Raw genomic sequence first — 25,560 nt, forward strand, 5'->3', positions numbered from 1 at the left:
TGGCTTCCCAGAGTGCTAGGATTATAGGCGTGAGCCACTGTATCTGGCCTTTTCATGGTAGTTTTAAGGAGTACTAGTCAGGTATTAATAGCAGGGCTGTCAATTTGGGTTTCTCTGATGTTTTCCTCATGATTAGACTGTTTTTGTTTCTTATCCTTCATGGTTTTTTTATGTAAAATATTTAATACTTAACATATTTTATAAAAATGCGATTATAATTTTTTGGGACTATACTATATATATTAGTTTGTAACTTGCTTTTGTTACTTCATATGTTCCCAGTAGTCTATTCTTTTTATTTATTTATTTGAGACAGTCTCAAGCTGTCACCCAGGGTAGAGTGCCGTGGTGTCACAGTGCACAGCAACTTCAAACTTTGGCTCAAGCAATCCTCTTTGCCTCAGTTTTTCTATTTTTAGTAGAGATAGTGTTTTGCTTTTGCTCAGGCTGGTCTCCAACTCGTGAGCTTAAGCAATCCACCTGCCTCAACCTCGCAGAGTGCTAGGATTATAGGCGTGAGCCACCACGCCCGACTCTAATCTCTGTTCTTAATACTGTTTCTGTAGAAAGCTTTGTTCTGAATTTCAAAATCTGATTTGAAAATACAGTTTTAGAATATTATCTGTTGGGAAATGGAAGACAGCGTTTAAGGAGGATGATGTGGTGGTGGTAGTATCCTTTTATTTTAATTCTGTAGTTGGCTCTTTTATATTGATTTATGTCTTATTTAACAAGCTCAACTGTTTTGGATTATAAATTGATTATATATTACACAGATAATCTGCAAGAAAAGATGAAGAAATATAAAGAATAGAAAAAAGGTTTGTTTTTTTTTTGTAGAGACAGAGTCTCACTGTACTGCCCTCGGGTAGAGTGCTATGACGTCACATGGCTCAGAGCAACCTCTAACTCTTGGGCTTACGTGATTCTCTTGCCTCAGCCTCTCAAGCAGCTGGGACTATAGGCGCCCGCCACAACGCCCGGCTATTTTTTTTTTTTTGTTGCAGTTTGACCGGGGCTGGGTTTAAACCCGCCACCCTTGGCATATGGGGCTGACGCCCTACTCACTGAGCCACAGGCGCCGCCCGAATAAAGGTTTTTTTTTGAGACAGAGTCTCATTTTGTCACCCTGGATAGAGTCCGTGGTGTCATAGCTCACAGCAACCTCAAACTCTTGGGCTCAAGAGATCCTCTTGCCTTAGCCTCCCAAGTAGCTAGGACTATAGGCACCTGCCACAATGCTTGGCTAATTTTTTTTTAATTTTTAGTAGGGATGGGGTCTTGCTCTTGCTCAGGCTGTTCTCGAACTCCTGAAGTCAAGCAATCCACTTGCCTCAGCCTCCCAGATTTCTAGGATTATAGGTGTGAGCCACTGCGCCTGGCCTAGAAAATGTTTTATAATAATAAAATTTTCTTGGCAAGAAGTAACCTCTTCTTGAAGTCAATCTTTTAGTATATAATTTGCTTGCTTATTAAATATAGATTTCTTTTTTGTTTCTTTAAATCTTTATTGTTCAATAAACATGTTAAATGATGTGGGAAGAGGCTCAAACTTTTCAAGAAATAATTTGGAATTATTAAAACTAAGAAGGCTAGTTCCAGAATTACTGGCAATTTTGAAAAATGGGTCAGGAAAAATCAAAGTAATTGATGAAAAAAATCTCAATTTTAGCTGTTGATACAATTTTTTAAAAATTTGGTTTTTTAAAATTATTTTCATCACTTAAAACAGATGGTCCATCAAGATATTTCTTTAATGTGTTTGAAACATTTTACTTTGCTATGTTGAATTCCATTTATTCTGGAATTTAGGATAATTTACCTCTTTATGAAAGTGATTATTCAAAATAGAATATGGTTGATGATCTTAATATCTAGATTTCTTTTTAGTAGGCTTAGTTTCTCTTCTGATGATTCTTGCATCGTCAGTAATTTTATGTTTTAGAGGAGAATGTAAATATGGCTGAATATTAAGTACAGTACAATACATAAACTACTTTCCAGAATATTTTGCCTGGATATCCCATAGAATCATCACAAATTCCAGTTTGAATAAAAGCAGTTGAATTTAAAGGTAAAACAACATTCCTCTTTATGACATGGCATGCTAATGAGAAGTGAATTTGGTATAGGACAGTTCTTGGAATGCTTGGCATTTATGTTATTTTAGGTTATCCCTTTGGGAAATTTAATTAGAGTCTTTATTTAATGGCTTTAGTTAGTTGAATGATTGTCATAGAATAAAAATGGTATAAAATGGGGCGGCACCTGTGGCTCAGTGAGCAGGGCGCAGGCCCCATATACTGATGGTGGTGGGTTCAAACCAAGCCCTGGCCAAACTGTAAAAATAGCCAGGCGTCGTGGCAGGCGCCTATAGTCCCAGCTACTGGGGAGGCTGAGGCAAGAGAATCGCCTAAACCCAGGAGTTGGACATTGCTGTGAGCTGTGATGTCATGGCACTCTACCAAGGGTGATAAAGTGAGACTCTGTCTCTAAAAAAAAAAAAAAAAAAAGGATATAAAATGGACGCTTTTTAAATAAGATATTGACTATTGATTTGTTTTTTTTAGAGACAGAGTCTCACTTTCTTGCCCTCAGTAGAGTGCTGTTGCGTCACAGCTCACAGCAACCTCCAACTCCTGGGCTTAGGCGGTTCTCTTGCCTCAGCCGCCTGAGTAGCTGGGACTACAGGCACTCGCCACAACGCCTGGCTAATTTTTGTTGCAATTTGGCCAGGGCTGGGTTCAAACCCGCCACCCTCAGTATATGGGGCCAGCGTCCTACCCACTGAGCCACAGGCGCTGCCCTAAATAAGATATTAATAGTTGTATTGGGCAGATAAGGCATCTTATACAATATAGTTAATTCAAGATAATAGATAACTAAGAGGCCAAATAATTCTATAGGAATTAACTCCCAAATTACTGTGCTGCTTCAACTTTGTCTTTTTTTTTTTTTTTTTGATCTCTGAGCAAATTAACTTCAGTCTTGTGAAACTACGTCTTTTTGTTTTCCATGACAATGAAATTTGTCGGTTGAAAATTATACAGATGAATAGAAAAACTGTAGTCCCACCACCCAGAGATATCTTTTATTTTTATAATGAACTTTTAATTTCAGGATAATTTCAGACATACAAAAAAGTTGCAAAAGAAGTTCAGAGTTCTAATATAATGGTGGCTTTGAGAGGACAGCATCTTAAAGTGCTCATTAAGAGTTGGGTAGGATTTAGGTTCAGAGAAAGGAGAGGAAAGGATGTTCGGGGAGAGGGAACAGTATTGTCAGAGTTTGATTCTGTACTTGGGGGTGGTGGTAGAGTTTGATTATGGGCAGATTGTGGGTGGCGTGGATATCTGGTAGTGAGCTTTGATGTTATTTTATAGGCATTTTGGAGCCATTGTGACATCTCTAAAGTAATGCTTCTTAACTTTTTTCCTTTTCAGGGAAGCACGACATGACACATGTTAAACACCCCAAAGCCCTGCTGCTCAGGGAGTTGGAAAGGGCATGTTCTGAAATGCTTTTCTTGTTCTACTGGGGTAGATCATCATAACCCATCATGTGGGTTATGTTAAAATTTTTATTTTAATTTTATTAAGTTTCTTTTTTAAAAGGAGACAGTATCTCACTCTGTTGTCCAGGCTGGTGTGCAGTGGCATGATCATAGCTCATGGTAACCTGGAACTCCTGGGCTCAAGCAAACCTCACCTCAGCTTCCCACCTCATCCTCCCAAGTAGCTGGGACTATAGGTGCATGCCACTATGCTTGGCTAATTAAAAACATTTTTTTTTTTGTGGAGACAGAGTCTCTCTATGATGCCCATACTAGTCTTCAACTCCGCCCTCAAGTAATCCTCCTGCCTTGGCCTCCCAGAATGATGGGATGGATTATAGGCATGAACCATCACACCTATATGGGTTATTTTAATAACATATCACTCTGACTTTTCTTTCTTTTGTCACAATATAGACACAATATTGTGACTTACTTTCTAGTATAGTCTGATAGTTTCAGGATAATTGAGTTTCCACAGGGAAAATAATCATGTATTAGAAAGATTAAAGGCAAATTACTAACTTAAAAAGAAACGTGAGTCTCCAATTTTTTCTAGCAAGCCTTCTCATTTAAATACTTGATTTGTTATATAAAGAAATAGGCATTTTTATTAGATTTATCTTTTAAATTTTATTGTTTATATAGTCTAATAAGTAAAGATATCTTGAGGTCTGATCAAGGAGCAATTATGGATGTTAGTAATTTCTGTCAAAGTAGATAGCAGTCATTTCTAGCCTAGCTCTTCAGTCTTCTAAGCCTTTACAAATGAAGTCTGATTCATTCCACCTAAGTTAATTTTGAGGTAGATAATTATTTTCCTAATAGAGACAAATGTATAAAACAGATGTAGAAATGATCTTGAATTTAGATTGAACAAATTTTATTTACTATTACGGGTTCTTGCTATTGATCACAGTTTATACTTGGTCTTTAAAGTCAGTCTTTAGGGCTGGGCGAGGTGGCTCACGCCTATAATCCTAGCACTCTGGGAAGCCAAGGCTGGTGGATTGCTCTGAGCTCATAAATTTGAGACCAGCCTGAGCCACAGCAAGACTTCATCTCTAAAAATAGCTGGGCATTGTGGTGGTCAGTCTTTAATTTTTTATTTTTTTTAGAGACCGTCTCACTTTATTGCCCTCGGTAGAGTACCTTGGTGTCAGAGCTCACAGCAATCTCCAGCTCTTGGGCTCAGGTGATTCTCTTGCCTCAGCCTCCCGAGTAGCTGGGACTACAGGCGCCCGCCACAACGCCCGGCTATTTTTTTGTTGCAGTTTGGCCGGGGTCCGAGTTTGAACCCACCACCCTCGGTATATGGGGCTGGCGCCCTACCCACTGAGCCACAGGTGCTGCCCTAAAGTCAGTCTTCAATGGAAAAAAGGGTTTAGGTCTTCTGAGATCAAAGAAGACCATGACTACGTTAATAAGAGAAGTTAATGTAGGGAATATAATTGATATTTTAATAAAAGTACGTTTCATGCCTTGATTTCAGGGAGGTCTGGTGGTCGCTCATGTACTCTTACAGACAGAGGTTCAGAGTGGGAAGAGAATGATGCCTTCTTACCTATTACTGAAAGTGTCTTAGTCCAGGCCATTCTGCCAGCTGCCTCTGAGGTGTACTGTTAATTTCATTTTTCTTCCAACATTGAGTTCTGGTCCTGGACCAGCTATCTAGCTATGATGGAATTCTTCAAAAGTATCCTACATTTTGTGCCAAGTGAACTCTGTGATTGTTCCATTTGGAGAAATTGTTTCCGAGGCTCCATTCTTGTCTCTAAAACCTACATATGCAAGAAGGAAATGCATGGGCTTTCCATTTGTTAACAACATACTTATGCTTCTCTAGCTACTTCTTTTCAGCTTTTAAAAACTATATCAATTGCGACATTCAGATTAATTTTCAAATGTAATTTTTAAAATTTTTTTTAAAAGTTAACATATAGTAAAATTGACTTTCTTTTGGTGTGCAGTTTTATGAATTTAACCTGTGTATAGTTTGTGCAGCCATCCGCACAGTCAGGATGCAGAACAGTATCATGACAAAAAGTTCCCTGTTACCCTTTTATAGTTACCTCTCTGTAACCCATAACCCTTGGAAACCACTGATTTGTTTTTCATTCCTATAGTTTTCTCTTTTTGAGAATGTCATATAAATGGAAAAATAAAGTATATAAGCTTTTGAGATTGGGTCTTTTACTCAGCATAACATTTTGAGATTTATCCAAGTTATTGCATGTATTGAAAGCTTGTTCCTTTTTTATTGTTGAGTAGTAAGAGGTACCATGGTTTGTTTACCCACTCACTCATTAAAGTACATTTGAACTGGGCATGGTGGCCAGTAATCGCAGCACTCCAGGAGGTGGAGGCGGGAGGACCGCTTGAGCTGAGGAATTCAAGACCAGCCTGAGCAAGAGTGAGATTATGTTTCTACTCAATACAGAAAAATTAGTGGGGCATTTGCAGCAGGCATCTGTAGTCCCAGCTACTAGTGAGGCTGAGGCAGGAGGATCATTTGAGCCCAGGACTTTGAGGTTGCAGTGAGCTGTGATGACGCCACTGCACTCTATCTGGGCCACAGAGGGAGATTCTATCTCAAAAAAAAAGAAAAGGACATTTGAGTTGTTTCCAGTTCTTAGCAATTATGAATAGAGCTATTATAAACAGATTTTTGTGTAAATATAGTTTTTATTTCTATTTTGTAGCTGTGAAGGATTGTTGGATCATATCAACAATAGGTAGTACATATTTTGACTTTATAAGGCACTGCACATTTTTTTTCCAAAGTGGCTGTACCATTTCCTATTTCTACTAGCAATGTATGAGAGTTCACCTTACTCTGTATAACTCGATGTTACCAGGATTTTTAATTTAGCTCTTCTAATAGGTATTTAGTTGTATCTAATCATGGCTTTAATTGGCTTTTTCCTGATGGCTGATGACACTGAACGTATTTTCACGTGTTTATTTGCCATGATTGTGTCCTCTTATGGAGTGTTTGTTGAAATCTTTTACCCAGCTTTTTTTTTTTTTGAGACAGAGTCTCAAGCTGTCACCCTGGGTAGAGTGCTGTGGCATCGTAGCTTATGGCAACCTCAAACTCTTGGGCTTAAGTGATTCTCTTGCCTCAGCCTCCCGGGTAGCTGAGACTACAGGCACCCTCCACAACACCCGGCTATTTTTTGGTTGCAGTTGTCATTGTTTAGCAGGCCCGAGTTGGGCTTGAACCCACCAGCCTTGATGTGTGTGGCCAGTGCCCTACTTGCTGAGCTATGGGCGCAGAGCCTGTATTGTTTTCTTATTGTTGAGTTTTGAGAGTTTTTTATGTATTCAGATCTGTCCTTTTTCAAATATGTGATTTGTGAATATTTTGCCCCCAGTTTTTAGCGTGTCTTTTCATTTTTTAATAGCGTTTGTCACAGTATAAAAAAATGTTTAATTTTGATAAAGTCCAATTTATCAGGTGGCGCCTGTGGCTCAGTCAGTAAGGCGCTGGCCCCATATGCCGAGGGTGGCGGGTTCAAACCTAGCCCTGGCCAAACTGCAACCAAAAAATAGCCGGGCGTTGTGGCGGGCGCCTGTAGTCCCAGCTACTCGGGAGGCTGAGGCAAGAGAATCGCTTAAGCCCAGGAGTTGGAGGTTGCTGTGAGCTGTGTGAGGCCACGGCACTCTACCGAGGGCCATGAAGTGAGACTCTGTCTCTACAAAAAAAAAAAAAAAAAAAAAGATAAAGTCCAATTTATCAATTTTGTTCTTTTGCTGGGTTGTGCTAAGGTAAAACAAGTTTCTATTGTATGAAAGCGGCGAAGTAACTTAAGAGATGACAAGTTGACTTTTGTGGAAGGGTACAAATGTTATATTACGGAAAGATACTGCTAGTTAATATACTCCTTATTCTTGGAGTATATTAGTGGAGGAATATATTAGTGGAGGAGTATATTAGTGGAGACACAGTACTTTTGCTTAATCCAGGAGATAACTGGCTTAAGTTTGTGTGTTCTTTTACACTTTTAAAAATGATAATCACTAACATCGTAGTTATTAATACAGATTCATGCAGAACTATGTAGGAAATTAGTCTTCAACCTTTGTTCCAAAATTAAATGGTGATTTTCACATATATTTGGTGCTTTTAGGAGTGCTTGAAATTTGAATTTTGACTCCATTGGCATAACATTAGGACCTTGATTGCTCGTGGGCTCAGAATGAGTGTCATAGTTAAAAGCAAGAGCTGTGTCATACTGGATTCAAATCCTGCTTCTGTTATTCGCATTGTAACTGCGGGTCGGCTTCACTCGGTGCTCCAGTTTCCTCACCTGTGAATAGTAATGATCATAGTAACAACAATTCTGATACCTACTTTATAGGGTCATTATGAAGATTAAATTACATATAGCATCTGTCACCCAGTGAGCATTCTGAAAAAGCTTGTTGTTTTTATTAGTACTGAAGTAACTCTGTAATAAAGTTTTTAAGACAAATGTTTTGGGATTATATTTTTAAGATGTAAAATAATCAAATATCACACTTCTTTTTTCTCTTTATACTTATCTGTTATTAGTAATCAATAGCTTATGAGAAGTATTATTAATAATCAGGTATATATGCTGTTTTACATGACAATTATCAGCTCATTTGGTATGATCAAATTTCACCTATATATAGATATATTTATCTATCTCAGTTAGGACTCACGTGGTTTTAACTGCCTGAAATAGCAACCTAAAGTGGCTTAAGTAGGAAAAAATTTCTTGGCTTACCTAACTGCAAAGTCCAGGCACACTTAGCTGGATTCAGGGCTTAAGTGATATATCAAAGCTCAGTTTCTCCTCATGAATCAATTCTGCCTTTTCCTGTGAAGACTTTAGTTGCTGATAGTCTGTTAGAAAAATGGCCACAGTATAATTCAACTCCTGTAGCTTCTAAGAGTTTAGATGGAGCAGGAAAAAGCATCTGTCTTTTTTTCCAGAAGCCTTAGCAGAAGTCTCTGGGTGTCTCATTGGCTCTCATGAATCATATGTCTTACCCTGAGCCAACCCCACGTTGAGGGCTGTGAGGCTCGGATTGGCCAGTTCCTGCTACATGCCCCCCTGGAGCCTGGGGAGTTAGCTCTTCAGGAACCACACTGACTAAAAGTTGGGGAGAAGTGAATTCTCAAAGGGAAATTGTGGGCTTTTATTACTAGGAAAGGGTGGGGGCACCGGCTGGCAAAACAGCTAACGTCCATTACATGGTATTCGTCTTTTTATAGGTCAGCAACAGATCAGAAGAGTTAAAGGATTTGGATTAGAGTCTTGGTTTCTGATTTCAGCTTTCTTGCCTGTGAAGTCACATCCTCCAAGTAAACGTTCCCTGCAGGGATAGGAGTTTGCAGGAAGTTACAATGTTTTATATTCATTTGGTGAAAGTTTGGATAATTTTTAACAGGAAGAGAAAGAATCAGGGCAGATGGGGATGAACCTCAGCAGGGGTTGAATGTTGTCTTCCTACGTTAGTGCATGCAACTGAACTCCAGTGACTTCCATTCCTTCTCTGTTCCCATGGGAGAGATTCTTAGAGACCCAGCTTAGTCAGTGTCTGCCCTGAGATCCTGCTGTTATGTCCAGCCAGGCAGCAGGACATACAAATGTGCGTATTTGTCCAATGGCTATTGCATAATCACTATAAGTTTACACCAAAGGTCCTAGTATTAGCAAATCTTCCACACAAAACTTCCAGAAAAAGGGCGGCACCTGTGGCTCAAGGAGTAGGGCGCCAGTCCCACATGCCGGAGGTGGTGGGTTCAAACCTAGCCCCCGCCAAAAACCAAAAAAAAAAACTTCCAGAAAATAAGTGAAAATAATTCCTCTGTCAATTAGGTAAAGTGGTTACATAGAGTGATATTTGGTTTCGATATAGTATTGTATGTTTAGATAAATAAAGTGATTTCAACTTAGTATAAATTGAAAATTTGAAATTTTAGGGAGATAATAGCTAACATTTATTGAACGCTTATTATATGCCAGGCATTTTTTAAAGTGCTTTATATGCATTATTTCACTTAATCTTTAAAATAACTCTAGGAGGTGGGTATTATTTTCTTATCCATTTGGAGGGGAGCAAATTGAGACATTCCATGTTAAGTCACTTGCCCTGGACCACGCTGGGCTGGTGACGTGGCTGGTGAATTCTGAACACAGGTCCTCTGACGCCTTGTGTGTGCCCTGGGACACTGTGCTGCACTCTTTCCCAAGGAAAGATTTTCGCTTGCGCATTACTAGCTTTACTTTTCTTACTGCTTCTTTTTGTGCTTGTCCAGCTGTGGGTTGGGAGTTTTACATGGAAGATTTGCTAATCCTAGTGTCTTTGGTATCCATGGATTTTTATGTTTAGTATTGTTGTTATCTGACAAGCAAACGTTGTCTGTATCAGTAGGTCTCAACTGGGGCCTATCCCCGCTTCCTCGCCCCATGCCAGTGCACTTACTAATGTCTGGAAACATTTTTGGTTGTCACAAGTCAGGGGATGTTCTATTGGCTTCTAATAGGTAGAGAACAAGGACTCTGCTAAACATCCTACAATGCACAGGACAGCCCCACAGCAAAAAATTATCCAGCCCAAAATGTCAATCCTGTTGATATTTTATATCTGGTCCATATCATAACTTGGTAATTATTTTGTAATATCATTCCTGTGTCTAATGGCCTGAGTCACTAGAGTAATACAGAAATCATTACTTTCGATTTTTTGTTTGATAATTGATTTCACCCATATCAATATGTGTTTGTGTAAGGGGTGTAAGTACCAACTACGACTTAAGTCCCCTTCAATCAAACTAGGAATTAATATCCCACCGAAAGAAAGCTAAAGAAATTTAAAGGGAGACTATGTAAAGGATATAGTACTCTAAAGATTTGTTGTGCTACCTTGTTAATAACATAATTAGATTTCTTTCTTTCTTTCTTTTTTGTTTTTTACCAGACAGTCTCACTCTGTTACCTAGGCCAGTGGTGTTTTTATAGCTCATTGTAACCTTGAACTTCTGGGCTCAAGCAGTCCTGCTTCAGCCTCTTGAGTAGCTGGGACTACAGGCCACTGATTTTCCTATTTTTGATAAAGATAGAGTCTTGCTCATGCTGGTCTTAGAATTCCTGTGCTCAAGCCATCCTCCCTTCTTGGCCTCCCAGGGTGCTAGGATTATAGGTGTGAGCCATTAAACACAACCAGATTTCATTTTTTATATTAAAAGTGTTAATTTGTTAAATGTAAATCTTTAAAATATGCTGTAATTTTTAAACCTTGTTTTGTATTTTTACTTTTTTTTTTTTTTTTGAGATAGAGTCTTACTCTGTTGTTCCTGGCTAGAGTACTATGGCATCATAGCTCACAGCAACCTCAAACTCCTGGGCTTAAGCAACCCTCTTGCCTCAAGCCTCTCCAGTAGCTGGGACTACAGGCACCTGCCACCATGCCCAGCTAATTTTTTTCTGGTTTTAGTTGAGATGGGGTCTCACTCTTGCTCAGTCTGGTCTTGAAGTCCTAAGCTCAAGCAATCCATCTGCCTTGGTCTCCCATAATGCTAGGATTATAGGTGTGAGCCACCGTGCCCAGCCTGTTTTGTGTTTTCTTAATTAAAAATTCCAAACTGAGGGCGGCGCCTGTGGCTCAAAGGAGTAGGGCGCCGGCCCCATATACTGGAGGTGGGGGGTTCAAACCTGCCACGGCCAAAAACTGCAAAAAAAAAAAAAAGAAATCCTGGGCAGCCCCTGTGGCTCAAGGAGTAGGGTGCTGGCCCCATATGCCAGAGGTGGCGGGTTCAAACCCAGCCCCGGCCATAAACTGCAAAAAAAAAAAAAAAGAAATCCAAACTGAGAGAGCAGTTTGGTCGGTCGTTGGGACAGCATCCTTTCTTTGCTCGGCGGCTACAGCTCTTTATTGGGCACCAGAAGTGGCGCCGCGCTCTGTGAAGTGGCCTAAAACTTCTGCGTTGGTTAAAAGAAAATGGCTCGAACCAAGCAGACAGCTAGTAAATCCACTGTCCGGAAAGGACCCCCCACAACAGCTGGCCACCAGCGCTGCCAGGACAAGCGCGCCCTCTACCGGCGGGGTGTAAGAAAATGGCTCGAACCAAGCAGACTGCTGGTAAATCCACTGGCGGGAAAGGCCCCCCGCCCCCCACCCAGGTGGCCACCAGCGCTGCCAGGACTAGCGCGCCCTCTACCTGCGGGGTGAAGGAACCTCATCGCTGCAGGCCCAGCCCCCTGGCGCTCTGAGGGATTCGTGGGGATAAGAAATCCACGGAGCTGTGCATTTGGAAGCTGCCTTTCCAGAGGCTGGTGAGGGAGGTCGCCCAGGATTGCAGAACCAACTTGAGGTTTCAGAGTGCGGCCATCTGTGCGCGTCAGGAGGCTCGTGAAGCGCACGTGGTGGGTTTGTTTGAAGTTACTCATCTGTGCGCAGTCCACGCAGAGAAAGCCACCATCATGCCCAAGGACGGCCAGTTGGCTCGCCTGAGATGGGGAGAGAGAGCTTAAGTGAAGGCAGTTTTTATGGTGTTTTGTAGTAAATTCTGTAAAATGCTTTGGTTTAATTTGTGACTTTTTGTAAGAAATTGTTTATAATATGTTGCATTTGTACTGAAGTCATTCCATCTTTCTCTCAGGATGAATGCAAAAAGCGACTGTCCCCAGACCTCAGTGATGTGAGCACTGTTGCTCAGGAGTGACAAGTTGCTGATATGCAGAAGGGATGGGTGATATATCTTGCTTCTCATGATGCATGTTTCTGTATGTTAATGACTTGTTGGGTAGCTATTTAGGTACTAGAATTGATAAATGTGTACAGGGTCCTTTTGCAATAAAATTGGTTGTAACTTGATCCAAGTGTTTAACAATTGGGGCTGTTAAGTCTGACCATGCATCACTGTGATAGAATGTGGGCTTTTTCAAGGGTGAAGATACAAGTCTTAATCACAGTGTAAACTTACAGTTTCCTTAAAAAAAAAAAGTAGGGTGGCTTCTGTGGCTCAAGGAGTAGGGTACCGGCCCCATATGCCAAAGGTGCCGGATTTGAGCCCAGCCCTGGCCAAAAACTGCAAAAAAAAAGTAAACCTGGCAGCTACAGAATACACTGTGCATTTATAATAGTTATTTTATATATTTTAGTATCAACATTTTTAAATTAAATATTTTACATTCACAAGTGGTGGGAAATCTTGTCATTAAGGTGTGTGTAATTTAGAGCCCAGTTTGTTTTCTCCTAACTAGACTTCACTTGTTTTCGTAATAGTAAAGTGCTATGCGCATTATACCTTGCGTGCGTAAGTCCTCAATCTACCACGTGTTAACTAACCCTCTAGCTGATGGTGCAAACACTAATTGGAGGATTTTATTTATAAGAAGATTTTATTAATAAGGGCTCTAGAATGAAATACAAGTTAGTCACACCAGCATCATCTGTTAATAGTCTGAAGAACTAGTTAGTGCAGCTTTTCATTGTGTTGTGGTTGGTCTCATAACTAGGTTGAGTTTGGCTTCTCTGCATGAGGAGATGATTCCTAAGTTCTTTTCCTTGTGGAGTTTGTATTGCAACCCTTAGTGTAAACTTGCTGTGGGGGAGGCACACATAGCTCCAGCTCATTCAACCTCTGCTGGTTAAGATGGTGTTGGGTTAGGTTACATCTGGTTACTGTCCTGGGAAAATCACTTCGCAGAGATGGCCTTCTAAGTGGTTTTAAAATTTTATCCTTCTATTGAAGTTTTTAGGTCAATTATGTATATTGACTAAATTTATGAATAAACTTGTTTATCCAACTAAAAAACAAATTCCAAACTGAGAAAAGTAGAGAGTATTATTTTGTACTCCATATAAATATCCATATCTGTATCTATATATGTTTATTTATATGTCATCCATATTGAACAAATGCTAACAGATAGTACTGAAATCCTTTTTGAATTCTTCCTCATCTCGTGCTTTGGGTGTTTCTCCAGTTTTTGGTAAATCTCAAAGGCTGAAGGGGCTTAGGCCTCTCGTGATGTCTGTCATCTTGCCACACTGCTGCTGTCTGTTGGCTGCCAGTCAGTGACTTTCTCCCTGCGTTGTGCATGGCCGTGTATGGGCAGCAGATGGCTACAGAACAGCTAGGAGGGGAGGGGGCAGAGCAGGGGAGATTGGCACAGAGCATATATGCAGGCTGGAGAGAGATAGAAGGGACAGATAAGCACCTCAAGGCTAGCTGGTAAGGTGGAAGTTGGGAAAGAGCAGGGGAGCGAATACGTGGGTGCAGGTAAGAAAAACAGTACACAAGTTTGACAGACATGGTGTTGAGGGCTTAGCAAGAACAACCTTTTAAAGCAATATTGTGAATGTCAGGCAAAGGATTTAGGTCTTTTCCGTCCAGGTTTTCTGCTCTTGCTATATGAGTGACAGAGCTTGGGAGAAGTCATGAGTGAGCTCTCTCGGTCTCTTACTTAGGCTGTTTCAGTGGTGTCATTAGTGGCAATGCCTATCATTTCTTCGCCTGCTGCAAGCCTGCAGTTTCTTCTCCTTCTAGCTAGTTCTTCATAGGACTTACATTTGATAAGTTCTTTCTTTCTTTAAAAACCTTCCATCTGCTCCACTGTCTGGAGTAAAGCCCTCACCTCTTCTGCACTTTGAGGTCATTCATAGCCCATTTAGCTTCTCTGACGTATCTTGAGTCTAAGCTGCGTATTTTCTTCCCTTGGTGATTCCGCTTGAACTCTTCTCAGAATTTGCTTTCTCTGTCATGTATGTGGTGAACTCCTATTCACTTTTTGAGATCAGGTCATACCTTTAGGCGGATGGAATAAGAATTTTATTTTTTGTAATTGCTCACTTGTGCTTTATGCCTCTTGCTAGATTCTGAGTTTCCTGAAAGCAGAGATGACAGTCCCCATGTTTGCATTCAGTGCTGCTACAGGGCCTGGCCCTCAGGAAATGTTTGCTGAATTGAATTAATGGGCAGTTCAAACAGTTGCAGCCATTTTTTTAATTGGTGGGAAAAAGTCTTACATGGTATAGATTTTGATTTTCTTTAGTCACAGTCAGGGGATTGTGAGACTGAAATTGGGAAACTAAAATTTGGAGGTTTGGATAGGAGAGATTTCTGCACCTTTGGTTAAAGAAAGGGAATAATCTTTTATGGTTTGTTGTATACCTTGTAACATTTACAGTCAAGTTTCACTTGCAGATTTGGCTCATTTATGTATTTGATGTATTGTTGGCATGATCCTGGCTTATGGATGGCATTTGGCTTGGATCTTAGTAAAGACTTCATAAAATATCAAAGAGAAGTATAGATTTTTGTAGCATCAATAGCTGCTGCTTAGCTGTGACCTTGATCAAAAGGCTAGTGGAGAGTAACTATTCAGATAGATAATTAAGCCAGGTGAGATAGGAATGACACTAGAATTCATAATTAATAAGTTTTAAAAGCATTCTCTTCTTCTTTCTCCCTGTCTTTAGGAGTTTTGTCTCTGAGTCATGGAAGACAGAAGAGCTGAAAAGTCATGTGAACAAGCATGTGAATCACTTAAGAGGCAGGACTATGAAATGGCCCTCAAGCACTGTACAGAGGCCCTTCTTTCTCTTGGCCAGTGCTCCATGGCAGACTTCGCGGGGCCTTGTCCGTTGGAGATAGAACGCATCAAAATTGAGAGTCTTCTTTACAGAATTGCCTCATTCTTGCAACTGGTAAGTAGACACTGTTGATAAGCCAATGCTAGGTTCTATTAAAGTGGCCTTTTTACCGAGTGTAGACTATGCAAATGAGCTGAAGAGATGTGAATGAAGTGGCTGGTGATTGCTGGATATTTTTTATGGCAAGCAAGTATGTTTTCGAACCTTTGAAAATTATACTATTGCATAGCATTTTGGATAATTGACTAATTCAACAAATATTTGTTGAGTATCTGCAATATACTGTTCTAGGTACATGGTATGTGGATAAAAAGGAAAGAAAGATCCCCTCTTTTTGCTACTTTTTCTACTGGGGGGATAGACAATAAACAATAGACATTATAAATAATAAACACTAGATTCTCAAAAGGTAGTTATCTGCACAAAGGAAGGAGGAGAACATGGCCAGGGAGATTGGAATTACTGGGGTAGAAATAGGGTTGCAATTTTAAATAGGGTGGTCAAGGTAGGCCTTATTGAGGAGGTCATAAGAAGGTAAGGGGGTGAGCCATGTGGAGTTCTGGAAGAAGAGTACTACAGGAAAAGGGAATAATCAGTGCAAAGACCCTGAGGCAGAAGCAGGCCTGCTGTGTTTGAGTAAGAGCTAGCAGGATAGAGTAGAATGTATCCGGGGGAGATGTAAGAGGGTCAGAGCCTGGGTGCCCCCCCCACCATTCCCCCCCGCCCCAGATCATTGTAAGGACTTTGCTTTTTATTCTGTGTGAGGTGGGGAGGTATGGCAGGGCTTTGAGCAGAGGAGTGGTATGAGCTAATTTAACAGGAATCGTTTGACTTTTGTGTTGAGGTAGACTATAAAAGGATAAAAGTAGATGCAATGAGACTAGTTTAGAGACTATTGGAATAATCCAGGCCAGAGCAGCTCAGACCAAAGTGTTAGCAGTAGAGCTAGTGAGAAGTAGCTAGGTTCTGGTCGAAAGTTGAAGATAGGAGTAATAAGGTTTCCAATGGGGACTGAATGCAGGGAATGCGAGAGAGCAGTCATGGTTACTGACCTCAGCTTTTGTTGTCTTGAGCAATTGGAAGAATGGAATTTTCTTTAACTCTGGTCAGAAGGCAATAGTGTGGGGGCGGGGGTAGATTTTGTGGGGAAGGTGGGGGGTTCAGTGTTGGACATAATTGGATGTGAGATATCATTCAGATATCCAGCTGGAGGTGCTGAGTAAGCAGTTGCATGTGCAAGTGTGGAGTTTGGGAGAGGGAGATTAAGAGTTTGGGATGGAGATGCTATATAATGTTTGAGCTGGGTATGGTCACCAAGGGAGTGAGTCTTGGTAGAGGAGAGGACTGAGGGCTTAGTCTTACGATCCTATAGTGTTAGTTGGTTGGGAAGAAGAGGAGGATCCAGCAAAGAACCTGAGAAGCAACCCCAGAGGTAAAGGAAAAATAAGAGTACAGTGTTCTGCTGGCCACAGGAGGAAAGTGTTTGAAAGGGAGGGAAAGTTCAGAAGTGTCAGTGGCTGGGAAGAGATGTGGCAATGTATCTGAATGGGTACGCGTGAATGCAGAATCTCTGTCCAGATGGATACAGTGGAGGTCAGCCGTGACCTTGATGAAAGCAGCTTCCTTGGAGTGATGGGTGAAAAACTGATAAAGGGGACTTAATAGAGAATCAGAGGAAAGGAACTAAAATAAAGTTGGCAACTCTTGAGGAGTTTTGCTACAAAGAGGTACCAAGAAAAAAAAGAAAAGTAAAAAGGATTTTTTAATTTTTTTGATTACTTTTATTTCTATTTATTTATTTATTTTTTTGAGACAGTCTCGTTATGTCGCCCTCAGTAGAGAGCTTTGGCATCACAGCTCATAGCAACCTCAAACTCTTGGGTGTAAGTGATTCTCTTGTCTCAGCCTCCTGAGTAGCTGGGGCTACAGGTGCCTGCTACAAGGCCCGGCTATTTTTTTGTTGCAGTTGTCGTTGTTTAGCAGGCCCCGGCCGAGTTTGAACCTGCCAACCGCAGAGCATGTGGCCAGCGCCCTAACCACTGAGCCATAGCCGCCAAGCCGAGGTTTTTTTTTTTTTTTTAGGTATGAGAAGTAACAGCATATTCGTTTATAGGAATGTTATACGTTAACGTGAAACATTAGCAACTCAAGGAGAAACTGAGGAGGCCTTCTGGGTGCTGCTCTTGCCTAGGCAGTAGAGCGCGTCTGTGTAAGTGGTAGAGTTGACTTTAGACAGGAGCACAGAGAGTTTCTCTGGTTACCAGGTGGAAGGAAAACAGTATGTGCAGGGAGCGGTTCCGTATGGTGGTGACAGTGGAAATTCTCTTTTGGAAGCTTCAGTTTTCTCAGTAAAGCCATTGGCTGAGAAGGAGGTGCTGGTGAGTTGAAGGCAGAGAAGGCCTGTGGTAGGAACAGACTCCTGGACTTAGGAAAGGGTATTCTGATGCTGGTTTGCAGAGTCCTGTGAAACAAGCCCTCAGACAGCACACCAGTTAGCTGTGCTCTGTGAGAGTATCTGTTAAATTCATAGCGTTAATGATTAAACTTGGAAACAAAGCAGAGCTTCTCTTTGATAACATCCCTGTTAAAAGTTATCTTGTGTCTTTTATTTTGCAGAAAAACTATGGGCAAGCTGATGAAGATTGTAGGAACGGTATGTTTAAAAATAAGACTTTTTTTCTGATTTGAAATTTTTGAATTATTTAATCGAGTAATGTTTAAAATTTGATTCCCCCCTTCTAATTTCAAAAGTGTTTATAATATTTAAAATAGGAACCTTACTGTGGTAGTTAGTACCTGATTTGGATGGTAACTTTCCTGCCAGGGTAGGAGCACTTGTGAACATGGCTCCTGTTTATGAATGTGGGGGGCAGGTGGTGTTCTTAGTATCCCCTGAGGGAAATTGATGCAGTCTTCTTATTTTTGGAAATGTACAAACAAAAGTCCTGGAAGGTTAAGTGACTTGAGAAAAGTCACAGAGTTGTAAGTGCCATTGGCAAAGGAGCATATGTAAAAATGTTAACATTCTGTTGTTTTACGTGGCATTTTACATGTAGGTACTGTTTTACAACTTTTGTTTTACCAAAATAAAAGCGTAACCAGTGTAAGATAAAGTTGTAACAAGTATGCTCTTGTGGTTTGGTGGAGTATGGAGTGGAATGCAGCTTGGTAATAGTTCATAATCTTTGACCCACTAATCTTATTTCTAGGATACTATCCCAAGTAAATAATCCCAAAGAGGAAAAGAGTTGTATGCAGAGTGGTGTTCATTGCAGTGCTGTGTGTAAAAGTGAAACATTGGTTAGCTTGTAATAAGGAAGGAGTTCATTAATTACATTTTGTACATTCCTTGTTCCTCTTTATGTGAAAAGTATGAATTTGGAAAATAGTCACTTTTTATTAAATGCATAAATAGTATATACCAAGTTGCTCATATGAAAAAGATATTTGGGAATATTGGCCAAGGTTATATGTGTGTGTTGGTGGTTAATAAAGTTATGATATTGTATGTATTGTTTTCCTCTTTTCACTTTTTAGTAACATTATTTTTGTGTGGGATAAAATACTGTGGGGAGGTAGTCAGTTACTAACAAGAAGCAAGACCGAGAACCTTGGTTTTTGTTGATTGTTGCAGTGCTTTACTGTAATGCTGAGATGCTTCCAAGGATAGCTGCAGATAGCGCCTATCTTTAGCACTCCAGACCGTTGACTTCTTCTGTTTGCATTTTATGAACAGTGTAGTCTTGATGTCTGTTCTCTTACGTCAGGCTATCAGTTTGCAGTCCTTGCAACTCTCAGCATGCCTCATTGCAACTACCCTCCCCCTCCTCTCTGCTTGCTGCTTCTGACCTACCATGGGGTAGGAAATCAGAAATTGATTTCTTTGTCTTTGTCTTGAAATTTAAAATCTTAACCTTTTTTTTAATAATGAAACATTTAAAACATACAGGAAGGTAGAAGAAATGTAATAAACATTCGTATTTTCACAAGTTCGAACAATTAGTTTCTCCATATTTATTCATTTTTTTCGGAAATATTTTTAAAATAATTAGATGTCATGACATTTACCCCTAAATACTTTAATATACATCTAAAAAATAAGTCCATTACTATATAACTGCAGTATTGTTGTTAACCTAATAAAATTGGCAGTAATTCCCTAATAATACCTAAAACCAGATGCATAATCAGATTTACTGGTCATCCCCCAAATGTATTTTATGGCTGATTGGTTTAGAATAGGAACTAGAGTCTGTGGGAAGACTCAAGAGCATCTTGAAAATAAAATACGTAGTCTCTAAGTTCATGGTTTTCAGTTTTCAGTTCAGTTGTTCATATGAAAAAGATATTTGGGAATATTGGCCAAGGTTATATGTGTGTTATATGTGTGTCTAGGTATTGAAGATTGCTAAGCCAGTGATTACTGGATGTGTGAGGAGATTAAGTTAGTTTTCATTATTTGAATGCAAATTGTATTTGGCATAATAGGAAAACTTCCATGAGATAATGACTATTTTTCTGCCTTTGAAATATCCATTATATAGGAACATTTTTTAATACTAAAAGAATGAAGGACGTAAATGGAGAAAGTGAAATCAAAATATTCTTATCAACTAAAAGAATATTGTACTACATGTAATATGTAGGTCAAACTTTGTCATTATAAACATCAATCAAAACCCCTTTTTTGGGGGGGGCAGTGCCTGTGGCTCAAGGAGTAGGGCGCCAGCCCCATATACCAGAGGTGGTGGGTTCAAACCCAACCCCGGCCAAAAACTGCAAAAGCAAAACAAAAAAAGAATTTAAACCTTTTTTTTTTTTGCGACAATCTCACTATGTCACCCCCGGTAGAGTGCTGTGGCGTCACAGCTCATAGCAACCTCAAACTCTTGGGCTTAAGTGATTCTCTTATCTCAGCCTCCTAAGTAGCTGGGACTACAGGCTCCCGCCACAACTCCTGGCTATATTTTTGTATAGTTGTCATTCTCCTCTTGCCTCAACCTCCTGAGTAGCTGTGACTAGAGCCTGGAGCCACCATACCCGGTTGATTTTTCTGTTTTTGTAGACAGATGTCACTCTTGCTCAGGCTGTCCTGGAACTCCTAAGCTCAAGCAATCCTCTTGCTTCAGTCTCCTAAAGTGCTAGGATCACAGGCGTGAGCCACCACACCCAGCCTTATTCTAGAAATGAAAGAGTTGAGGCTCAGGATCACTGTTAAGTGGAGACAAAAATTGGATGTTCAAGTCCATTCAGTGTTTTTTCTATTTCTGAGGCTTTTAAAATAGGCATGCAGTTCACTAACATTTCTTAATTCATTATACTTTACATTCGGTTACATTAATTTTTTTTATTTGACAGTATTATGGGGTACAAATATTTTTGGTTACCTGGAGCACTTTTATAATGCTTGAGTCATGGTTATAAGTGTGCCCATCACCCAGATAGTGTTTATTATACCTGTTAGGTAGGTTTTTTTTTTTTTTTGTAGAGACAGTGTCTCACTTTATGGCCCTCGGTAGAGTGCCGTGGCCTCACACAGCTCACAGCAACCTCCAACTCCTGGGCTTAAGCGATTCTCTTGCCTCAGCCTCCCGAGTAGCTGGGACTACAGGCGCCCGCCACAACGCCCGGCTTGTTAGGTAGGTTTTTGCCCCTCCCTCTTTTTTCCTCCCCCTCTTCTTGATTTCCGTTAAGTTTTACTTCCTGTAAGCGCATGCATGCTCTTTAGTTAGTTTCAGTTTAATAGTGAGTATATGCGGTATTCATTTTTCCATTTTTTAGATACTTCACTTAAAATAATGGTCTCTAGTTCCATCCAAATTGTTGCAAAAGGCCTTAAGCCATCCTTCTTCACAGCTGAGTAGTATTCCTTGTTGTACATACACCATGAACTTTGTTAATCCACTCATGAACTTATGGGCGCTTAGGTTGATTCTGTATTTTTGCAATTGTGAATTGTGCTATAATAATCATTCCAGTACAGGTGTCTTTTTGATAAAAGGACTTCCTTTCCTTTGGGTAAATACCCAGTAGTAGGATTCCTGGATCAAATGATAGGTTGACGTTTTAGTTCTTGGAGGTATCTCCATACCATTTTCCATGGAGGTTGTATTCATTTGCAGTCCCGCCATAGGGTAGAAGCATTCCTTTATCTTTGCATCCATGCCAGCATCTTATTTTTTCTTTTTTTGGATTCTTTAATAAAAGTCATTCTTGTTGTTGTTTTAATTTATATTTTCCTGATGATTAATGACATTGAGCATTTTTTCGTGTTGGTAATTTGTCTATCTTCTTTTGAAAACATTAAATGTTTTTTAAAATGTCATGTATTATATAAGCTTTATTTCCTGATTTATTTTTAACTTTTTATTTCAAAATAATTAAGAGTCACAGGAAAATTGTTAAGATAAGGGCCAGGCATGGTGGTTCACGCCTATAATCTCAGCACTCTGGGAGGTTGAGGTGGACGGATCACCTGAGCTCACCAGTTGGAGACCAGCCTGAGTTAGAGTGAGACCATGCCTCTAAAAATAGCTGGGCATTGTGGCAGGCGCCTATAATCCCAGCCACTAGGGAGGCTAAGGCAAGAGAATTGCTTGAGCCCAGGAGTCTGAGGTTGCTGTGAGCTATGACGCTACGGCACTCTACTGGGGGTGAGGGGATGACAAACTGAAATGCTGTCTCAAAAAAAAGGAAAATTGCAAAGATAGTACAGAGAGGCCCCATTTACCCCCAGTGGTTCCATCTCATAGAACTATAGAACTGTATGAAAATCAGGAAATTAACATTAGTACAAGTGTGTATATTCTGTGTCATTTTGTCATGTGTTGATTTATGTAACTACCAACAAATAAAAATAGAGAACTGTCTCATCATCAAGATGCTGTCTGTTTATAGTCGCACCCAGCACCTTTCTCACCACCATTCCTAAGCCTAGGAAACCACTAATCTGTTCTTTGTCTCTAGATCCATCCCGGCCATTGTGTGTAGCAAATCTTTATTGCCCAGTAGTATGGCTGTACCACAGCTTGTTCTGCAACAAGAATTTAAGGCTTTATGGGAAGGTATCTTGACTTTCACTTTCAATTTCCCCATAATGCCTATTAATTATTTTTACATGAATGTGTTCTATTTTAGTTGACAAGAATACAAAGTTAAGTTACAGGAATACTAATTTTGGGACAATACAAATCAGAAAAGTTAAAGTTTGAGGACTGTTAGCCTCTAAATATGCAAATCATTTTTTGGTATGAAGTGATGTTTAGTGGTCTTTGAATTTACATAAACTAAATTGCAGGATTCTCATAATGGTTGTATGACTATTTGCTCTAGCCGTTTTCTGATTTATGTAGAGTGCTCTAATCATAATTTTTTTTTATGTATTTCATGTTGGTTTTGACTCATGGAATATTTATTAGTGTTAATTTTGTATTAACTGTATTGCATTTATATAGAAAAGGAGATTTTAAATGAATGGTACTTTGCCTTATAAAATCTTGGTAAATACTGTACCAAGGGGGAACTGAAATTAAAGATTTCTGTGAACACCTGAAAGCGAGCTCTTTGACATAAGGCAAGGAAAACTGTCTGAAGAGTAGCCAAAATGAGCTTTCTCAGTAAGCAAATTAATTAAAAAAAAAAGAAAAAAAGAAAGCAAGCAAATTAATCATGGAAACAATGAAGGGAGGGAGTGCCTTAGCAGAGGATTTGAAAACGTCCTGATTTTTCCATGCTCAGGATTTCCTTAGAGTGTTTACAGCAGAGAGGGCAAGATGTTGACTTCCGCAGTTGGGTCAGTGGCAATGGAGGAGTTTTAAGAAAAAGTACAGCTAAACATCTTTTTCTGTAGAAAAAGCATCTTAATCTACTTGTTGAACAATTAACAGGGATTAACTTTGCTATCAATATACAATAAATGTACCTCTGAAATTAGGATGGTTTATAAAGGGGAAGTTGAAGGCAACAAATTTTTTATTTCTCATGCACATATCATTTTAACTGTGCCTTAAGTAAAAACTTTATTCAAGCATGTAGATGAATGAAATAAAAACCTTTTATGATGTTCTAGGGAATCAGATTTCAGGTTTGTTTTTATGCTTACTTGTGTTGTCAGCTTTTTACTGTATGTAATTATTTTATATTTGTATAGTGATGAGGAAATTGAGGGACATTAAAAGAATTAGCTATAACAATTTAAAGTGGAACACTGAAAACAAACAAAGAAATGACCTGTATTTCTGCAGCATGAAAACATTCAGAAGGCGGAAGTCAATGTGTCTTTCCAATGAACTGTAGTTGAAGAAAAGAGTCCTTGCAAAAATAATAAGATTTTAACTTTAAAGCTCATTGTACACCCGAGGAGGCTATATGAGATATCCTAAAGAACTTTTGTGGCTAGATTAAAGACCACATATTGAAAGAAGAAAGAAACCAGGGATTTAAAAAAAGTATATCATATCATTTAAACCTGGAGATGAAATATTCAAAAGAGGTCTAGGTGATACCTAATTTTGAATAACATTAAAGGTTTTTATTCTTCATCTTCGTTTTATAAAGGAAACATTTTATCTGTAAAAGACCTTGGTAGAAGGGAAATAAAATGCCACAAAAGCTTTAGCTCCCATGTCCTACAAACCATTCATTTTTTACAGTTAGAAGAAAGGAGACCAGGGGAAACATTGAGGAGGAGGAGAGTGATAGTGGGGAAAACTCCCAAAGGGACACTTGGATAGGTTTCCCACTGGGTTCCTGGTTGTTACACTTGTTGATACTTGTAGTAAATGGTCATTTTGACATCAGTTAATAACTTAGTTTAGGCCTTCTATAGTGTATAGTCTGTTTATACACTTTTGCTCTTCCTCTCCAGTGTGTGTGTATATACACATATGTATGTGTATGTATGGCAAGTGATTTTATTGTCAAAATTTAATAGCTTATATTTTGGAAGGGAATCTATTTTCATATTTTGATTCAGTTCCTGAAGTTTCTGAGAGTATGATTATAACTGAGCACTGAATGATTTCACTTCGTTAATGACTAGTGGATTTAGTTGATGTGGTAATGAATACATTTCTTTTGAAAATACTTGGAAAAAATACTTTGATAGTCTAAGCTCTTCAATAAAGCACTTTATTTTTATTATTAAATCATAGCTGTGTACATTAATGGCGATCATGGGGCACCATACACTGCTTTTATAGACCATTTGACATATTTTCATCACACTGGTTAACCAATAAAGCACTTTAAAAAAAACTAAAGATTTGATAAAAGAAATAATATGGTCATATCTCGAAAAAATAGAGTTTAATATTCAACATTTGGGGTGGCGCCTATATCTCATTGGGTAGGGTGCCGGCCACATACACTGAGGCTGGCAGGTTCAAACCCGGCCTTGGCCAATTAAAACAACAATGACAACTGCAACAATAACAACAAAAATAGCCTGGCATTGTGGCGGGCACCTGTAGCCCCAGTTACTTGGCAGGCTGAGGCAAGAGAATCGCTTAAACCCAAGAGTTTGAGGTTGCTGTGAGCCGTGATGCTATGGCACTCTACTGAGGGCGACAAAGTGCAACTCTGTCTCAAAAAAAAAAAAAATGCTGTACTTTAAGCTTGTTTTAAGATTACCTTTCTTCTTGTTAGTAATCTTTGTTTTTTTTTTTTTTTTTGAGACAGAGCCTCAAGCTGTGGCCCTAGGTAGAATAGAGTGTTGTGGCATCATAGCTCACAGCAACCTCAAACTCCTGGACTTAAGCAGTTCTCCTGCCTCCACCTCCCAAGTAGCTGGGACTACAGGCGCCTGCCACAATGCCCAGCTTTTTTTTTTTTTTTTTTGGTTGCAGCTGTCGTTGTTTGGCGGGCCCGGGCTAGATTCAAACCTGCCAGCTCAGGTGTATGTGGCTGGTGCCTTAGCTGCTTGAGTCACAGATGCTGAGCCTGTCAGTAATCTTTTATAAGCAAGGAGAATTACTTTTTAATTTTACTTATTTTTAATAGGCATTACCTTTTAATTGTTAATCTTTTTCTTATGATAGCCAGAAACTATCAAACCATTAATGAAGACCTTTTTGCTGAAACAGTTGAATGAATACTACTTTAGTATTTATTCAGTTTCTAGTCCAGAACATTCTCTAGGACATATTCCAACTGTTAGAAAATATTATAAAAACTTAAGCCTGAGAGGGGTTAGGGGCTTGAATGTAGTGACACAGCTGAGGTGTACAGACTTCCAACTGTGTGACTCCTGACAGGCAGAAGGGAGCAATTCAGTTTGAGAGGCTGTGTTGCACAGAGAGTCTCACAGGTAGTTGGTGGGAAGAGAATTAATCTGCAGTGAATTACAACTTTTTTACAACTGTTCAAGATTA

General features: G+C 39.6%; 1 protein-coding gene across 4 annotated transcripts in view; it reads left to right on the forward strand.

The window, feature by feature from the left end:
* HELZ (helicase with zinc finger) overlaps positions 1 to 25,560 on the forward strand; it is a 174,138-nt gene that overhangs the window by 13,589 nt on the left and 134,989 nt on the right. For all 4 annotated transcript variants that reach the window (XM_053568791.1, XM_053568790.1, XM_053568793.1 and 1 more), the window contains exons 4-5: positions 15,017 to 15,244; positions 17,807 to 17,843. In XM_053568791.1, coding sequence (XP_053424766.1) covers positions 15,035 to 15,244; positions 17,807 to 17,843 — 247 coding nt within the window. In that variant the 5' untranslated portion in view covers positions 15,017 to 15,034. The remainder of the gene's footprint in view (positions 1 to 15,016; positions 15,245 to 17,806; positions 17,844 to 25,560) is intronic.

Source organism: Nycticebus coucang, chromosome 18 (genome assembly GCF_027406575.1).
Source record: "Nycticebus coucang isolate mNycCou1 chromosome 18, mNycCou1.pri, whole genome shotgun sequence".
NCBI lineage: Eukaryota > Metazoa > Chordata > Mammalia > Primates > Lorisidae > Nycticebus > Nycticebus coucang.